This window comes from Leptonychotes weddellii, chromosome 9, assembly GCF_054177405.1.
Source record: "Leptonychotes weddellii isolate Sample4059 chromosome 9, ASM5417740v2, whole genome shotgun sequence".
Lineage (NCBI taxonomy): Eukaryota > Metazoa > Chordata > Mammalia > Carnivora > Phocidae > Leptonychotes > Leptonychotes weddellii.
In genome coordinates, this window is record NC_138377.1 from 108,179,475 (window position 1) to 108,198,801 (window position 19,327).

At 49.0% G+C, this 19,327-nt stretch overlaps 1 protein-coding gene across 1 annotated transcript in view; it reads left to right on the top strand.

The window, feature by feature from the left end:
- The window catches only part of OTUD7A (OTU deubiquitinase 7A), an 80,354-nt gene that overhangs the window by 45,172 nt on the left and 15,855 nt on the right, over nucleotides 1–19,327 (top strand). Inside the window, exons 6-7 of the mRNA XM_081831497.1 lie at nucleotides 5,134–5,261; nucleotides 7,778–7,927. Of these exons, the coding sequence (XP_081687623.1) occupies nucleotides 5,134–5,261; nucleotides 7,778–7,927 (278 nt within the window). The remainder of the gene's footprint in view (nucleotides 1–5,133; nucleotides 5,262–7,777; nucleotides 7,928–19,327) is intronic.

The following is a 19,327-nucleotide window of genomic DNA, read 5'->3' on the forward strand; positions in this document are numbered from 1 at the left end:
GTTTTCACTAGGTGGATGGTGTGGCCTTATTCTCAGGACTTCTCTCTCCTTGGGTAATGTTGCAGAAGAGGGTGATGAGTGCGTGTGTGTTATGTCACAGAGACATTAGGAAGTTGTTGGGGGCATGCACAGTCTCTTTGAGGATGAAGTAGTTATACTTGCATGTTAGTCTTCTTACCAGTAAACACCAATTTTAGGGATTTTTACCTGTCTTTTCCCAAAGGCCAGATTCTGTTTACAATCCCAGGTCTAACGTTTTCTCAGTGAGCTCACAAGAAGATGTTAAGCCTCTGGGTATGAAGTGGAGAGAATTTTCAGGATTGGCTTCACTAGAGCTGATTTCTGCCAGTGGGCTCAATCACAGTAATTCACATGGTCAGGTCACAGTTCCAAAGTCTCATCCCAGAAATGATCCCATTTGCAAATCGGAACAGCCTGAGGAGTTGTTGAGCCAGTGTTCTCAGCCTGAATTCAACAGAACAGGATCAGACACCAAGGTTCCAGAAGTACTAGAGCATGGCTGTGGTGTTGAGGAGTAAGTGCAGAACAAGCACCCACCCCCCGCAGTTCAAACACACTCCCTAAAACATGTAAGCAAGCAGCTAGAAGCAAGGAGGGAAGGACATTATGATTCTCAGGCTGCCCCTAGGGTGCAGCTGGGACCTTCTCTGCCAGCTTCCGGGTCACTGAAGGTTCACAGTTGATCTTTGGCTTTCCTGTTCAACCCCACAACCAGTGTGGAGAAAGGTCACTGTGCTCCAGGCTCTTCTCCATCATCCTCTCCCAACTCTGTGCTATAGCCCTGGCACAGAACCAGGGATGGACAGACAGATGGGTGGATGGGTGGATGGATGGATGGACAAGTGAATGGGTGGATGGATGGAAGAATGGATGGTGGTTAGATGGATGGATGTGTATGTGTATGGACAAGTGGGTGGATGGACAGATGGATGGATGTGTGTGTGGATGGATGGATGGATGGATGGATGGATGGATGGATGGATGGATGGCTGGCTGGCTGGCTGGCTGGCTAGACAGATGGAGGGACAGATCTTACTTGAGGGCCTTTGCAGTGCCTTTTACCATTCCAGCATATAGTAAGTGCTCGGTAAATATTGGCTGGTTTTTCAGTTTGAAATACAACGGCTCTGCTTCAAATTTTGCATGAGCAGAATACATTGGTGTCTCGTAATTGCAACCCTTGCACTGTTGCTGCAGCAAGGCCCCTTCTGTGTAGCTATTTAGACATCAGAGTGTTCTGTCATGGAGTGAAGGTGCAACTGAGAATCCAGAACTGCTTTCAGCTCCCCCTCCCCTTGCCATTCCTTCTTCTCAGCATTAATATCTGACTCTCTGATGCCTCATCTCTTTCCAGTGCTGACCTCTCCATCCACTGGATTACGGAAGGAATAACACTCCACATTTCTAACTGAGATATTTTTCTCTCTGAGTATGCAGGTTGTAATTCTGTGTTCCCTCCTGTCCGTGCTACTTATTATCTTGTTCAGCTGTCCACTTGCTTGTGAGCACTTACTGTGTGACAGGGACAAGCAAGCAGCTTCTGGAAGCACTTGAACCTCACATACCCAGCAGCCTCCCTCTCAGCTGTGGCTGGACAGGATAATCATCTGGGATATTTTTAAAGATTTTATTTATTTATTTGTGAGAGAGAATGAGAGACAGAGAGCACGAGAGGGAGGAGGGTCAGAGGGAGAAGCAGACTCCCTGCTGAGCAGGGAGCCCGATGCGGGACTCGATCCCAGGACTCCAGGATCATGACCTGAGCTGAAGGCAGTCGCTTAATAACTGACTGAGCCACCCAGGTGCCCTCATCTGGGATATTTTTAAAAGCACACCCACAAGCATTGTGTTTAGACTTGGCATGTGTATGTGTATTTAAAATACTCCTCATCCACTTCTCTTGCCATCCTGAAAAATTAAGTCCTAAAGCCATATAGTGTGGCAAAGCAAGGTGAGCGTCTGCAATGGGCAGGTGGGGGTGTTGGTAGGACCCAGAGGACCAAAGCCAGAGTGTCAGAGCCAGTAGGGTGAAGAGGACAACTTGGGGGTGGGGTGGCAACAGAGGTGGGGAATTGCTTACATATGGGGGGATTGACCAAGTAAGGAAATAGTTTAAGATAAATAGAAACCAGGTTTCTCACTGTTGGAGAAGGGAGTTATGAGTAGAATTAACATTGGGGTATTGGATTGGAATGGGAGGTATCAGTGCACTCCAAGTTAATAGAGAGATGACAGATGAAAGTATCTGTGTACATATGTGAGTATACGCACAAAACACACGTGCCTTCACTCCATTTACTGAGTCTAGAAGCAATGACATCCCAAAAGTGATGATTATATTTTGGCTTCTAAACAACATTATCCACTATTTTAAAAAAAGAAAAAAACAAAAAACAACTCCTTGGAGAAATGGCTGAATCCAGGGCTGAAGCAGAGAAGGTACAAGATGAACCCAGATAAAGAAGAAGTGGTACATATATACAATGGACTATTACTCGGCCATCAAAAAGAATGAAATCTTGCCATTGGCAATGACATGGATGGAACTAGAGGGTATTAGGCTGAGCGAAATAAGTCAGTCAGAGAAAGACAATTATCATATGATTTCACTCCTATGTGGAATTTAAGAAACAAAACAGATGAACATGGGGAAGGGAAGAAAAATAAGATGAAAACAGAGAGAGGAAGACAACCATAAGAGACTCTTAACTCTAGGGAACAAACTGAGGGTTGCTGGAGGAGAGGTGTGGGGGGGGATGGGGTAATTGGGTGATGGGCATTAAGGAGGGCACGTGATGTAATGAGCACTGGGTGTTAAATGTCACTGATGAATCACTAAATTCTACTTGTGAAACTAATAATATACTATATGTTAATTAAACTGAATTTAAATTAAAAAAAATTTTAAAAGATGAATCTGGACCATATTCTTGTGTCAGAAGGCTAGGAAGCCCTCTGAAAAATGATGGGGCTATGTTACAAGGACACAGCTTGAATGAGCCACACTAACCCAAGCAGGGCATGTCTGAGCATCAAAATCACCACTCATGGATTATAACTCATTGAATGAAATAGAAGCCAGGAATCCATAGTGATACCAATAAATGTATAAAGATTTGGTGAGGAGTAGAATATGTGCATAGATTCGAAATTCCTCCTCACAAAATGTTTATTAATGATGGAGGGAAAATGAGTAGCTCTGTAGGGGGAAGCCTGGCAGATGGTCCAAGGGGAGTGGTCCAAGTCATCACCAGTAATGGGATAGTCCAAAGGCCCAGGCCACCTGATAGGACGTTGTGAGAAGGACACAGTATAATCCAGTACAATCTAATCACGGGAAATAGAGGAACCCGCACTAAGGACATGCTACAGAATACCAGACCCGTAGTCTTCAAAAGTGTCAAAGTCACGAAAGTCAAGGAACCCCTGAGAAATGTTCTAGACCAAAGAAGTCTAACCAGACACCACAGCTAAAAGCGGCACGCTGGAGTCTTTGTTTAAAAGGCATTTTGGGGACAGTTGGCAGACTGTGACCAGGGTCTGTCAACGGTGAGTAGAACGATCAGTGTGTTAGTGATTGGACGTACCCTTGATTTTGATGACTGTATTGTAGTTTTGTAGGAGAATGTTCTGTTCGTAGGATATGCACCTAAACTTTTCCAAGGTACTGGATTTCAGGTTGGCAAGTTACTTTCAAATGATTCCAAACAAACAAACAAAAAAGTAATTTATACTATATGCACAACTTTTTGTCATCTTTTGGTTGTTGTCAAGTATTTTTAAGTATAAAAGTGAAGCATTCTGAGTCAGCAAAAATAAATAAACAAACAAACAAACTTTAAAAAAATAGGTACAATAACAACAACAAAACTTCCCATGTCCAGGGCGCCTGGGTGGCTCAGTCATTAAGGTCTGCCTTCGCTTCGGCTCAGGGTCCTGGCATTGAGCCCTGCATCAGGCTCCCTGCTCTGCCAGAAGCCTGCTTCTCCCTCTCCCACTCCCCCTACTTGTGTTTCCTCTCTCACTGTGTCTCTCTCTGTCAAATAAATAAATAAAATCTTAAAAAAAAAACTTCCCAGGTCATTGATGCATTCCTGAAGAGTCACAGTTTTTGTTCTAGAAGGAATTCAAGCAGTTAGCTGTGGGCTATGAACGTACAGCTGTTTCCCCAGCCCCCCCCACCCTGGATTCTCCAGCAGGACCCCACTTGCTAGCTCTGGTCCTGCCCGCTCCCATGCTCACAGACCTCCCTCAGTGGATCCTGGGCATCCTCCAAGTGCTCCAGAACAAGTCCAGATGCCACCTGAGGGTCTTGTGTGGGTGCTGCCACCTTGGCTGCTGCAGAGGCCCCATCAAGCTATGAGCTCTAACTCTCTCGTCTCGATGGGCTCTTCCCTCGGGGTGGCCGGGTTGTTGAAGGACATGAAGGCTACAGTCTTCTATCCAAATATCTTGAGTCTAAGTGAATGCATTTCTTGGAGCCAACTCTTTCCCTGAGCCTCAGACATGATTCAGGGGTGTGGGCTGTGGAGGGCCCAAGTAGCCTGGGTCAGAGTCGCTCCCCTCCTGGTCTGAGGACTGAAATCCAGGTAACCTTCTCACTGCCCTCTTCTGTTCTGGGGGGAGTGTTTCCTAGAAAGGCCCCAGATCTTTGTAGCAATGGACCCCACCAGCCCACCTGACGTGCACAGATACACTTGTGCTCCTGATGAGTAAGGCTTCAGCTCAAGCTGCTGGACATAGGAATGACCCAAAAAAGGAAGCCTCCATCCCTCCTGCCCTCACTGCATCCTTGTTAAATGCCTCCAGATAACAAGTCCCCATGTTGCCATGTGCTCTGGGTGGGCTGCCTCTGTCGCCAGGGGGATCTTTTCTTAAAGGTGGCCAGCAGCCATCACCAGAAGCTTCTCTCCCATTGTCCCCTGAGACTACCGCAGGGTGGGGCGAGGAGCTGGGCCTTGTGTTTTTGCCATCAGTGGGTGGCGTGGCAGGGAGGTGGCCTCCGTGGGCCTCAACAGGCAGGGTCCATGGAGGTAGGACCTAGATGGAGGGTGTTGTCTTCAACATCCCCCACCCTAACTCAGGCTTGCTTTGCTTTGCTTTGTCTCCTAGTGTGGACAACTCTGAGGACCCCGTGTACGAGAGTCTAGAGGAGTTCCATGTGTTTGTCCTCGCCCATATATTAAGAAGACCAATAGTTGTCGTAGCAGATACGATGCTGAGGGACTCAGGTGGAGAAGGTAAGTTGATACATTAATAAAACAGCCATATATGATGCATGACCCAGAAAACATAACATCCCAATTAAGGAAGAGACAGCCTAATGTACGAGTTGAGGATCCCAGAAAGCTACAGAGCCTTATTGTGTATGGATGAAGATTGTAGTATTTCTCATTTCTCCTTGACGTGATGTGTTTCTTTTTCTTCCCCAGTGGCAGGAGGGGTTACTCTTGGTCACCCACCCATCCATCTAGACTTTGTGTCAATGACAGGTGGCCATGAGAAATCTGTCTGAGTGACAGATGGAACTAAATCCAGAGGGTTTCTCAGCCCCCACCCATGTGCTCAGAGTGAGGCAGGCAGCCCACACCCCTCCAGGTGCCAGGCCTCATCCCAGGGCCACCAGCCACTATAGTCCCCTCCTACCCTCTGCAGCCTATGTATGTCAAAGGGAAAAAAAAGACAGAAAGCGTGAAGTCACAGGGCAGAATTGGGACTGGAGAAGAAGAAGGAAAGGACAGCAAGGGCTGCTTATCGCCTGCCCACCCCTGCCGAGAGCCAAGCACTGGCTTTCACGGCCCCTTTGCATGTGCTCTCTCCCTCGGCCCTCCCCACACCCTCCCAGGGTGGACACTGAAGCCGAGAGAGGCTACACAATGTGCCCCAGCCCTCGACTAAGGCCTTGGAGGAACCAGGCCAACCCAGGGCAGCCTTTCTGCCAGAGTGAGGGGCAAGGCCACTTGAGAAGTCCATGAGGCAGCCATGCTACCTAAAGAGGAGGAAAAGAAGAGGGGCCAGGGAAGGTGGGCCAGAAAGGTCACCCCCAGTGCAACTGCCCCAGCCTCTCAACAAAACTCCCCATTTCCAGCCCCTCCACACTGTTTTCACCTTCCCTTCACTTCCATTACCAACACGAGCCAGTCCCTTTCGGCGCCATGTTTCCCTTCCTTCACTTCTTGAGAAGGTCTCCTTGCTAGGCGAATGCCAGACAGTGACTTATCCCTCCAGCCTAACTTAAATTTAAACCAAAGCCTTAACAAAAGTCGTGGGGCTTCCAGAGAGTCCTACAAATCAGGATGAGGGTCTTCATACTAAATCACAACTGCCAAAGAAGACCAGTGGGGCCACGGCTGTCATGGTGGGAGGAGCTGGGAGTACATTGGTCTTGCCCAGCGCCACTTCCCTCCCTGTGCAGCCCAGCGACAGGGGCTGCTGAGGTCTTCAGCCTCTCTGGGTGCAGAGCCAGGACCCTCACTGGGGTCCCTGGGCACATGAACCTGTACCCATCAAATCCTACAAGGCTGGGTCCATGCTTCTTTCCATCCTACCTGTGCTCAAGAGTACAGCCCTCTTGAAAGTGGACCTACCCCACCTCTCAGCCCGTGGGCAGAAACACAGCGAAAAACCAATGTGTTTTTTTTTATTATGTTCAATTAGCCAACATATAGTACATCAAATAATGATTGAAAAGAAAATAAAAAAAGAAAATTGCACAGTTAGGAAAATAAAAAGAAAATTACATAGTATTAACACCCAGGTGATCTAATACTGGAGCCCACATTCCTCAATATATGCTTATTGCTTCCAATAAAAGATTTTAAAGTAAAAGAACAAAAATAAAACTTTTTCAGATTGTTTGGGGAAAAAAAAAAAAACCAATGTGGATAAAGCAGGGTGGGTAGAAGGAAACCTAAGAGTTCCTCAAAAGCCTCACGGAACTGATTGTTGTTGCATTCAGCTCACAGAAGTACAGTGAGTGAGTCACCGATTCCAAGGCCAAGAGGCAAAGTTCTTTATGATTAAAAAGCATATGCTGTACAAGGGCAGATATTTCTGGGAGTTATTCTATTTCAGTGAGGGTTTAAGTCTCTCTTCCCTCTCTTTGATGAGTAAGGGAATGAACATGATTATGTCCCAGTTGCTAAAGGAGCCAATCCCCATCTCTCATTTCCCGTCTGACTCACAATTTGGTTCTGGAGTTTTCTGGTTGGTTCCTTTGGACTCAACAGAATAGCTTCTCAAAATGTAGAACAAGCAAACAAAGATTTTGTTCTGTATACATATGCTTTCATGAATACACGGAGAGGAAGAAGCTCATCCAGAAAAACACGGATTTCCAGGCAGTCATCAGTGGATGTCATTGCTGACCATTGTGAGTTCTTGGTCACCTGTGCAGGCCTCAGGACAACAGGCTGTCCCTGGGAAGATTACAGCAAAAAGCCCTCACCCCTGTCCCACTTGTCCCCAGGGCACAGCCTGACAAGAGCCACCCCTCTGCCATGGAAGCAGGAGGGAGTGAGGGGTTCCCTGGGCATGCATGGGACTGCAGGTCTCATCCCCCTGGTACCCGTGAGCCTCACCCATTGCCAGGTGGGCAACACCCAGCTTACTGCCATGTGGATGGAGCGGCTGACACCTAAGGCATGGTCTGAGACCACCCTCCCTTCCCTCTGCCCCACCACATCGTGCAGGGTGGTGAGGGATGCCACCCATGTACCCTTCAGGCCCCACATGCGCTCACCATTTCTGTCCACAGCATTTGCTCCAATCCCATTCGGAGGGATTTACCTGCCCTTGGAGGTGCCTCCCAACAGATGCCACTGCTCTCCTCTGGTTCTTGCCTACGATCAAGCGCATTTCTCTGCCCTCGTGTCCATGGAGCAGAGAGATCAGCAAAGAGAACAAGGTATGCCTGCCGCCATCTGAGAGACAATGTATTGGCAGGGGTGGGCATCGGAGGGCACGGGGAGGCAGAAAGTGGGGTCCTCCATGGAGAGCACACCCATGCACAGTGAGGGGTTTTGTGTGCCTATGGCATATAGATGGGTATGTATGTATAAATGTTATCATTGGAAATAACAGTGTCAAAGACAACTTTTCACTTAAAATACAAAGCAAATGAATAATTCCTACCACACTTAAAGAGCCTTTACTGTTTTCCCCTTTCACATGTATATATATTTTATATGGATATAATTCATCTTAGAGGCAATTTTTTTTAAGTCCCTAGAGCAGGTGTCAGCAAACTATGGCCCACTGCCTGGTTTTGTAAATAAAGTTTTATTGGAACACAGCCACATTCATTCACTGATGTATTATCTGTGGCTATTGCTTTTGCGCTACAAGGGCAAAGTTGAGTAGTAGCCACAGAGACTGTGTGGCCTGACATATTTACTAACATATTTACTAACTAACAGTTTGTGGAAAAACTTTGCCAAGCTCTGCTCTAGAGTAAGCTTTTGAAACAAAACGTTGATATTTTCTTTCAAACTGTTACAACTGTTTCCCACAAATAGTCATTTCCATGCTGCAGACAGGCTCACCAGGCCAGCTGCACAGGCTGTGCACTGCACAATTCCAGGCGACCAGTCAGACACTCATGTGGAGCCTGTCTTCCATCAGTGCGATATGTGTCTTTGCTGTGGAGATGGTGGGATTCTGATTGGAATGGTTGTTGTTTTCTTGTGTTAACTACTGACTAGCTGAGTGAAGAGGGGGAAACTCATCCTCTTGTCACTCCTGTTTCTGGTTTAGACACAGAGTCCCCCAAGAGACTAAAAGACAGGCAGGACTGACGGTTTCAGGGTCCCTGCCTTTGGATGTGGTCTCAGGAAATGCGTGGTGGCTAATCATGCAGCGATGTGAGTCCCAGAAGGAAAAGGAGAGCAGGGTTGCTGCAGCTGTAATGGGAATATCACATCATTTTTCCACACCATTTACAGACATCTCACTTGGGTCACAGAAAGCAACATTTAGCCGTGAAGGCCTGAGAGGCATTTCTGCCTTTTTTGTAGTCTCTCAGCCTTTTGGCCTTTGTGGGTTTCTCAATGCTTACCACAGCCCTTGGGCGATGTGGGGGGCCTTTTTCAGGCCCTGGGATCCCAGCCAGGATCTAGGCCCTTCTGTCCAGAGACTCTCTGCGGTCAGGGAAGGCGAAAGTTCCAGGGCTGGCATCTTTAGTTGCTGAGCAGGGGACTCAGATGCCCAGCCCCCTCCTCACAGAAGGCATTGAGCTTTCTTCCAGGCCTTCCAGATACTGCTTTTTGGTGTTTCAAGGTGAATATGCAGGTGCCCTTCAATAAAAGGATGAAGGTGGAGGGGCTGTCACTTGACTTCACTCAGGGGAGTGTTGCAGAGGTGAGAGTGGTTTCACCTCTCACAACTTACTTTTCCCAAAGGTGAATTTTGGTCCTAGTCCTTGGTTCTGTGTGGCTGTGCCTTGGGCTGCTGCAGCTCCGCCCACTGGGTTACTCCTCAGAGTGGTGGGCGTCCCTGCCTCCACTGTCCTCTTGTGGCCAGCGCTGCACATTGACGTATCCAGGCCCCACGATCCACTGCAGAGCAAGTACTCCAATGCCACCTTCTGCACAAGCAGAAGCAAAGCATGTGTAAGTGGCTCCCACCGGCTGGGTAACTTCTGTGCAGCATGTCAGACCTTCATACATTTGGAGAGAACACAAGGGCTCTGCAGACTTCTAGGCTTTAAGTATTGCTAGCAACATGTCCCCTGTGGCACCCTTGTCAAGCTAGTGACCCTGCTCCCTGTACCTCATATCAGCCTGAAGTTCAGTGGTCCTGCAGCATTTCTTTGGGGGCCAAGGGTTAGTTCAGTAAATGCATGGAAAGCTCCTGTTACATTCAGGTTTGGGGGCCCCAAAGATGATGGCATCCCTGCCTTAGGGCTCTCACTACCTTGTAGGGGAGACAGGCAACCCCACCAAGCCATAGTACAAGGCGGGATATACACCAAGCAGGCATGAGCTGCATTCAGGAAGGGAGCAATTATTCCAGTTTGGAAGAACAGACAGAGAGACTAAGAGAGAGGTGGGTTAGAACTAGTCTTGGAAGCTGTGTGTGATGTCCAGAGGCTGGTAGGGGACTAGGTCTGAGCAGAAGTGCTGGGCTGCTGAACGAGCGTCGCTGTGGTACAGCAAGCATATGCTGTAAGAGTGTGGGCATGGAAAGGCCTGGGCACTGCTGCTTCCTTGCTGTGTGGCACGAGGGTTGCTGTGGGACCTCCCAGCCTACCTCCTGTCTGTCAGCCAGGGCAGTAACACCCACCTCCCCAGATGCTGAACCCGCTCACCTTCCCTGCCCTGCCCTTGATCCCCTCACCCCCACTTAACTATGAAGTGACCATTGCAGGACAGTCCCTCCATGCACTGAAGTCCTCAGTGGCCTTGCGAGTAATCACTAGGAAACAGCATTGCCTATCCTAAGGCAGACCTGTCTCCTGATCCTTCAGTGTTGCTTCAAAGATAAACCTAAAGGTCTTGACTCTATCCCTTCCTGGCCATCGTTAGTGCCCAGTGTCCCACTCAAAAGGATCTGTTGAAGGTGGGAGGAATAGAGAGGACCTGTCAAGGGAGCCATCACCAGAGGAAGCCAACCCCTGGGCTCCTCAGGGGTGCTGTCCTGCTTTCCTGGCCTACAGCAGACACTGCAGGGGCCTCTTTGCAAATACCAGATCCTAGCATTTCAGTTATTACTGTTGCCTGGTAGTTGGGGGTACTGGAGAGAAGCTGAGAGGTCAGGAGCCCATCTAAGGAACAGACTCAGCCTCTCTTCTCAGCCTTTATAATGCCAAGGGAAGTGGAAACAACCACAGAAAGCCATGCTATAAGCCCCCAAGGGAAGATGTGTTCTGAAGAGCACTGGGCTGCAAGGGCCTCACAGGGGAAAGGGGCCACTGCCACCTCTATAACAGGGAGTCCTTCCTGAATTGGGTTGTCCAGGGCTGGCACAGCTGCTCTAAATGTTCTCAGGGATTCAGCTTCCCAGCCTCTCTCTGTTCCACCATTATTATCCTGTGGTTTTATCCTCATGGTCACAAAATGGGTGCTGCCACTCCAGCCATCACATCCAAATACCTTCTCTTCATGAAAATTTAACTTTTCATTTAAGGGTAAACCTTCCCCAAGGACTTGTGCTGGCCTCTTGATAACCAAAACTGAGCTCCACGCCTGCAGTTTCCCAGCTGCAGAGCAGTCTAAGTAGGGAGTACAGCAAAGGAAGGAGGGGGCGAGGTGTTTAGTGGAGTTTGGTGAGCCAGCTCTGAATCAGGGGGCAATGTGATGTTTTAGCAGTTCCATCTGGATTGTGCTCTTTCTTTCGGCAGTGATGAGTACCTTATATCTGGAGAAAGGCAAAAGTACAGAAATGAATTCTTTCCAACTGGGCCCTTATCTGGAAATAAATCACTGTTGGCTGTTGGGCTCTCTATGCCCTAAAAAGCCGTAGTGCATGAGGCTATCAGTGCCCCACTCCATAAAAGAAAACCCATTCTCTTTAAGTGCAGAGAGATAAGCAGGCTGTCCTGCAGCACCACTCAATTCTTTTTAATCTCATGGTGCAGGGGCAGCCACAGGTAAAGGGTGGTGCATGCTCCATGCTGTCCTGCCAGTGGCCAGTGCCCCCACAGGAGGGAGAGGCACTGGGGGTCCTGCTCCAAGCCAGACCCGGGGCCAGGCAGCTGACTAGACGGTCTTGTGCCCCCCACATCTGAATGCCACCTGGCAGTTTCGTGTTCAGAGGCTTTCTCTCCTCAAGCACTGGGCCTGTGCCAGGACCCTCTCGGACAGGAGCGCAGCTCTGGACCCATGGTCTTCCAAACCCTTCTGAACTGAGAACTTGGCCAGGCACTAGGGCTTCTCACTCCATCCTTAAAGAAAGTCTCTGTATCTCTGTGCTTTCAGGCTGCTACTCTGACCCCAGAGAGCACCTTTGTGGAAACAGGAAGATTTTGCAGATGCTAAAGTCACCACCCCAGCTAGCATCCTTGCCCGTAAGGATGGGCAGCTGAGGGAGAGGAGATTTAGGAGATTTAGCAGGAAAACCATCTTTCTCCTCCCTGGCCCTGTCCTGCCATGCCTCTCTTTCCATTCATAGGGCTCCCTGGTGCCTGTTAGAACCCCTTCAGCTGCAGGTAACCAAAACCCAGCTCAGGTGGCGTAGATAGGAAGGATGTTCATTGTCTTCCAACCATCTGGAATCTGGCAGGCCCCATGGGACAAGTGAGGCACTTGTCTAAGCCCCTCTGTCCCACCCTGTAGCCTCCTCACCTTCCATGCAGGACAAGCCACCGCCACCGTCCCCAGCATCAAGCAGGTCCAGTTTGCCCCCAAACACCTGTGTCTGAGAGCATGGCCAGATCCAGGGTAGGAAGTATACACAAAGATCCCAGAGCATCTTGTCCTGGAAGAAAATAAGACATCCTCAGAAACCACCAGGGTGGTGTTAGAAGGATTCCTGGGCTGAGTGGACAAGGCTCCCACAGGATAAGAGGGACAGTGAGTATCATAGCTGGAATGGGCAGAAATATGACAAAGATTCTTCAGTCCACAAATTCATAATGATACTCAGAGAAAGGCTCACTTATCACCTCTGCAGGATGCTTGGTGCCACACATAACTTTGGAAACTGGCAAATAGCTGGAAAGGATCAGCCTGAATCCCGTATTCCCTCAGTGAACTGGTGAGGGGACTTTGCTCTGAGTTGAGGTCTCCCCACGTATCATGAAGGGAGAAGCAACAACATTGTTAAGGGCTGACTTCATATGTTGAAGTCCTAACCCTATTCCTCAGGATGTGACTGTATTTGGAGACTGGGTCTTTTGAGGGGTAAAGTGAGGTCATGTGGATGGACCCTAATCCACCTGACTGGTGTCCTTATAAGAGATTATAAGGACACAGACACACGCAGAGGGAAGGCCACATGAGGACACAGGCAGGAGACAGCCATCCACAAACAAGGAGAGAGGCCTCAGAAGGAAATTCCTGCTGAAACTTTGATCTTGGACTTCTAGCCTCTACAGCCACGAGAAGATATATTCCTGTTTTTCAAGCTATGCAGTCTGTGTTGTTTTGTTATAGCAGCCCAAGCAAACTAATACAGACAGAATGAGCATACCAAAGTCTTCAAGCCCAAGTGAATGGATAAGTCTAAACACAAATCAGCAAATACCATAAAACATGGTTAAAAAAATTTTAAGTGTATTTTCAGAGTTTATTGGGAGCAACTAACAGTTGTGCTTATTCTCAGATCTCTTGGAATCTCTTTCCCATGTGAGACCTTGACCCATCAGCAGTGTCCCAGATGTTTATAGATCTTTTCCTCCCAGGCCACCTACCTGGAAGGTGAAACCCAGCTCTGATCCCCTACCCCGCCCCCTCTCCTCACACACACACACACACACACACACACACACTGCCCTGCGGGGTGCCCAGCTGGGTGCCTGGGTGGAGACATTACAAAGCTTATGACTCACTTCTGCTTCCACTGAGGACCAGTCAGATTCAATGACATCTTACTTTGGCTTCCAACCCAGAACCAGAGCTAATGGGAAATAAACAGTGGAGCGGAAGGTGCCTTGCACACCTCTGACCTGCCCCCTCCCCATAGAACCGCCATGTCCAGGATGAGGGCATGTCGGAGCTGGGAAGAAGGTCAGCTGGCCCAAAGCACCCGCTGTGCCCCACACAGGAGGGACTCGCACAAGTCACCTGGCCCAACCAGCAGATGGGGCTTGAACTAGATGTCCTGACTCCTACCTGGGACTTCTTCAAACTCTGTTTGAAATGTTTTTTAAAGGTGAAGAAAAGGAGAAAGAAAATGCCTACTGGGACTTTTATAGAAGGTAGAAAGGAAAATGCCTGCTCACTGGTGAGAGACCAAAGTGTGCTTCTGCCAATCTTCTGTGGTCTTGGTCCCCGGGAGGAGGCCAGAGGGAGAGATATGGCCTAGGGTATCCCCCCCAGTTTCCTCTCCTGTCCCCTCACCGTAAGGCCTGTCTCTTCCCACAGCCTGAACCCAATGCTGGGGGCAGAGAGGTTCTCTCTCACATCACACGTGGCTGCCAAACAGATGCCAACCAGAGTCAGGTGCATGGAGCAAGGGCAGCGTCAGCAGGAAGACCTAGCCATGACCTGCTCCCCACTTGCAAGCCGTGCATTACGCCTCTCTTTGGAACTTCCTTTGCTCTGTCCTGATATCCTTCCTGACTAGAGTGTTATGACCAATAACTGAAGGATTTGATTGCCCCAGGGCAATTCAGATAGTCAGCTGTCGCTCAGTACATCTGGGTGAGCATTGACTGTGCAAATGCTACGTGGGAGGTGCAGTGATCAAGCAGCACCTACCCTCAGCGTGTGCACAGTCACATGGAGAGGAACCTTGAGACCAAGAGGACCCCAGGGATTCAGCTCAGAGAGGAGAGATGAAGGTGCCGCCCAGCGGAGGTGGCATTTCGCAGAACAAACCATGTGGCAAGCCCAGCAGAGCCCACTTTAAGCAGGGATATGCACTGGCTAGCCCTGGCCCTGCCAAGAAGCCCCCTTAGCCCCACGGAGGAGGCCCAGGTGTCCAGAGCTGAGAATGAATTGATGTGTGCTCTGGAAGGCTGAGGATGAGAGGGCATCGCTAAGTGGAGAAGAGAAGGGGAGGGCGCCTGGTGTATACAGAGCCCAAGAGACCATTCAAAGAGCAGAACCTCTGGGTTCAGTTTATCCAGTCTGGACATTTCTGGTTCAGTTCGTCGGCATCACCTTCTTGACCAACAGATGGTGCATCCATCAGTAGTTGACTAAGTGTAGATGAGCTCCCTGGCCCCTCAATACCCAAATGCCTGTGTGGAGGGATCCTAGGGCCCATTATAACTGATGGTGGACTTTTCAAAAAGTAATTTTCTGCAAGCTCTAGTTGAAGCATGGCCCAGCAGGTATTTGGAATGTGGCTAATCCTCACAACTCCACCCCAGGGAAAGAGGGCAACCCACTGGTGGTCCCACAGAGCAAAGGGCAGGACTGCCACCTACATGTTTGAGGGAATGAAAGCCCTGCCATGGGTTCCAGGCATTCTGAGAGCCAGATCTGGCCCATGGTCAGGGGGCAGGCTGTGTGTCCTGCACAACCCTGTGGACCTGAGCTGCATGGATGTTCTTCAACAAATATTCCCTGAGAATGTTTATATGATGGCACACCTTCCAGGAACTTGTGACTGGGACAGTTAAATGGGCTAACCTGGTATGACTACCTGGGGTTGGATTCCTTTCTCACCAGGTGACCTGGGCTCCTACAGAGATGGCTGAGAGGCAGCCACTATGAACTCCAATGCCAGGTGCCCCAAATTCAGGCACCAGTGTCCCCAGCCTGGAGGAGAGCCCAGGGCCAGCATTGATGGGGCTCTTTGTCATGCCCCCAGTGTCCCCTCATGCCACGCAGGATGCTGGAGCAATGAAACAAAGTCCCAGCCTGTGCCCTCGAGTCACATGGCATCTCAGTGAGGAGAAGGACGTGGAAACCACATTGACACTGCAGTTTCCAGCATGAGATCAATGTAGAAGGCTCACAGACCATAGTGGGGCTGGAAGCTCAGGAGCAAGCGGCCCAGACTGCAGTCTGAGTCGGCTGGGAGGTGGGAGATGGGAGATTGGGAAGGCCAAGCTCCAGGACACCTGCTGGTCCCCCCACTGTCGAGTGTGGTTATCACACAGCCACCATGGTGCCCTGCCTCACACAAAGGGCACCTTGTGGAGGGTGCTCCCCAAGACCTCCCAGCACCCCAGGACAGAAGCCAACAGATACAGTCATCACAGGCCCCAGCGGGCAGCCATCTTGTCCTTGTGTCTCAGGAACAATGTTCTAGGAGCCTCAAAATCAGGAAAAAAATGTATTCTAGGCTGTGACATGGGGTTCCTTTCTTCCCATCACGCCTTTCCTCCTGCTTGGCCCAGCATGTCTCATCTGTGTGTGCAAGCTCCTGAAGGCTTAAAAATGCAAAAGGCATTCGTTAAACCTCCTATCTGTCTTCCCTGTTGAAAGGTTCTGCTCTTAGCTCTTTCTGCCTCACCTGGGCCGCTCCTCACCCACTGCTGAGGTCAGCTGCCTTCAAATGCAAGAGTCTTCCTGTGTCCTGCAGACCAGGGTTGTTCTTGGGGAGAAACAAGGGCTTGCATAGGGAAGGTTGGGGGCTGGAGAGATTGGTCAGGTGTGGGCAAGTTGAGTGTGCGAGGCTTTTCCAATCCATTTTAAGACTTTTAAAATAAAAATGATGTGTCCTTTCTTGGTAGCTTCCATATCCATGCTTTCTCCAAGAGAGGATGTTAGTCCTTTGCCCCCGACACCCTGGGCCCTGGTCTTTCAGCTTGCAGGGAGGATCCTCTGGGGCCCACGGGCATAACATCTGTGGGCTTCCCTGCCACCACATGTTCAAATGACTCTGTAAAATTCTCATTGGGGCTGGCTCTGCACCCCATAGTCACACCAGGACTTGCATGCACTTCCTGGGTGCAGGTGCCATTCTAGGTCCTTGCCAAGGACAACTATTAACTCCCCCCCCAATTTCTATCCACACCTGACAGAGGAGGAAACTGAGGAAGGGTGGACCATCCCTGCTCCCCAGGGAGCAGTTGTAATTGATGAAGGGTTGCTAGGACAGGTTGGATGGTGTGGCTTCCAAAAAGGAGAGTTGACCAAAGAGGGTGGTCATCGGGGAACATGCACCTCCCAGAGAGGGGGGTACAGGAAGTGGTACCCCAAATCAAATCTTGCTTGAGATAAACCAGCATCTGGCACCTGGCAACTTGGGGCTATTCTTTTTTTAATAATCAATATATAAGGTAATTATTTAAATAGTTTTTTTCCTCCTAAGTGCAAACAACCTGAGGGCCACAGAGAATTCAAGGAACTCTGCCCTTGTCCCTTCAGGTCTCCCACTCAGACTACCTAGAAAGCATTATACTGCAGTCTCTAAAAATCCCACTGGTCACAGATGGAGGGGGGATGCCAATGTGAATAAGGACATGGGCAGCGATGCTCATACAGCCATCAGTCAGCTCCAGACAACTAAGACCAATGTTTACAGATTTTGCTGTTCATTTACTGGAAACAAAGACTCAGTACACCCCAAAATGTGATATTTGCAGGAAAAAAGTGTTTGCAAAGAGCAGCTTGAAACTTTATCTCTTGCCACTTAGAAACAATATACCGTATTTATAAAAATGAGTCATTTGGGGATTTTGTGGAGCCAAACAGAATAACCCCACATAACAGTTCATGAAAGCAGTTTTTAATCTGTATTCGATGCACAGCTCATAGTTAAATTCCGTGTCAATCTATATTTCATTATTGCCCAAACCAAATAGAGTCTAACATTTCCTTTCCAATCTATCTGACAACAAACCTATGCTTTTTCTTACAGGATTGGTCTATAATAAACAGCACCCATCTCTTGTTAAGTAAAAATTTCTCTTCACATGTTATGACTATTAAGTATCCCATTTAAATGAATTTTATAATATAATTTTGTAAATATAGTAATCCAAAATAAAGTGATTTTGACTCAGTCACTTTATCATATTCCAAATAAATTGGCCCATCTGTGTACCTGTCTCTACAATAATGGAGAAAATATGGAACAACCCACCAGTTATAGGACATTATAAGAATCAAATAAATTTACAGTAGCAAGAAGGCTTTAGAAACCAGAAGGTGCCTAAGAAATGCAAATTACCTTCATTGTCTTTGCAATTAGCCTCCCTTCTCTTTAACCACTTTCTCAATTTGCAGATTACCACTGGAAGATAAAGCTTAGGGTAGGAGGAAAAAGCACAGCTTTGCTTTCCCCCTGTGGTCTGCAGCCAGCCTCACTGAACTGCGAGCCACGTTCCTTTGCTGCTCTTCCTAAAGCCCAGAGCTCAGCCCCCTAGAAGGAAGCCCCTGTCTGCAAAGGCTCCTTGTTACAGAGAAAGAGGAAGAAGAACTGGTGGGGGGAGCATCTAGAATTTTAGCTCAGACCCCTGCACCCCAGGGTCTGGGGACTAGACAAGGGCCATTGTTTTTAACATTGGTTCTTGACCCGCAAACCCTGCAAAGAGCCTCCAGGTAGCCAGGATCTGCAGGAAGGATTTCAAGGCTATGGAGCTCTGTCCTTGGCTTCCAAAGGGATACTAGCTACAGTCAACTGTGTGGGAAAAACTGGCTGAGGGTTTTTGATTAGAAATCCCGAGGGCCTAGAGAGCCAAGAAAGCAGGAATGTGCCCTGATGTCATCTCCCCCCTGATGAGCCCTACCCTGTCCCCTCCTGAGCTCCACAGCAGGCCAGACACCTGGCTCCCCAGCCATGCCTTCCATGGCACATGAAGAGCACTCCCCCAGGAGCATACCAGCCACCATTTCCCTTGACTCCTGAATCAGCCCCAGCCCCATCTGCAAATCACGTTGCAGGCCTCTCCATCAGGCTGCACTGGGCCCTTTGTGGACCTACAGGTACTATGTGTGGTCCTTGGGCATGTGTTGCTGGAACACTGCTCCCCACCCAACCCCCCTCAGAAGAGGGGAGAGAAGCAAAGCATGGGGCACCTGTCTATCTTGTCCTTCTGGACGTGGGGAGCAAGCTTTTTGGTCAGCCAGCATGACAGCATGAGAAGACCCTGAGGTCCATGTCTGGTGCATGCACCAAGGACACTCACTGGGGACTGAAACTGTCACCACCCACCCTGGGTGTTCAGGAGCCCAGAGGTTGAGCTTCCTTAGCCTGAGCATTTCTTTGGCAGTACAATTCCCTGAATTCCAATCTGCATTTTTTCCAGTTTTGTCTGAGTCCATTCAGGCTGCTATAAAAAAGTACCACAGACCGAGTGGCTTAAACAAAAGAAATGTTATCTCTCACAATTCTAAGATTGGAAGTGCAAGATCACGGCCCTAGCAGATCCCATGTCAGGTGAGGAACCTCTTCCTGGTTTGCAGGTGGCTGCCTTCTCTTGTACTCACATGGCAGAGAGAGAGAGACAGAGACAGAAAGCATGCTCTCTTGTGTCTCTTCTTACAAGGGCACTGATCCCAGTTATAGGGGCTCCACCCTTATGACCTAATCACCTCCCAGAGGCTCCATCTACAAATACCATCACATTAGGAGTTAAGTTCCAATATATGAATTTGGGAGGACATATTCAGTCTATAGCAAGTTTATTCCATAGACTACTGACCAAGCCAAAGACCATATCTACGTATAAACGTTAAGCTGGAGAATTTGTGTCTGTGACCTGTGAACTTGGTACCCTGCCCAGCTCCATCTTCAGGGGGCTGGCATC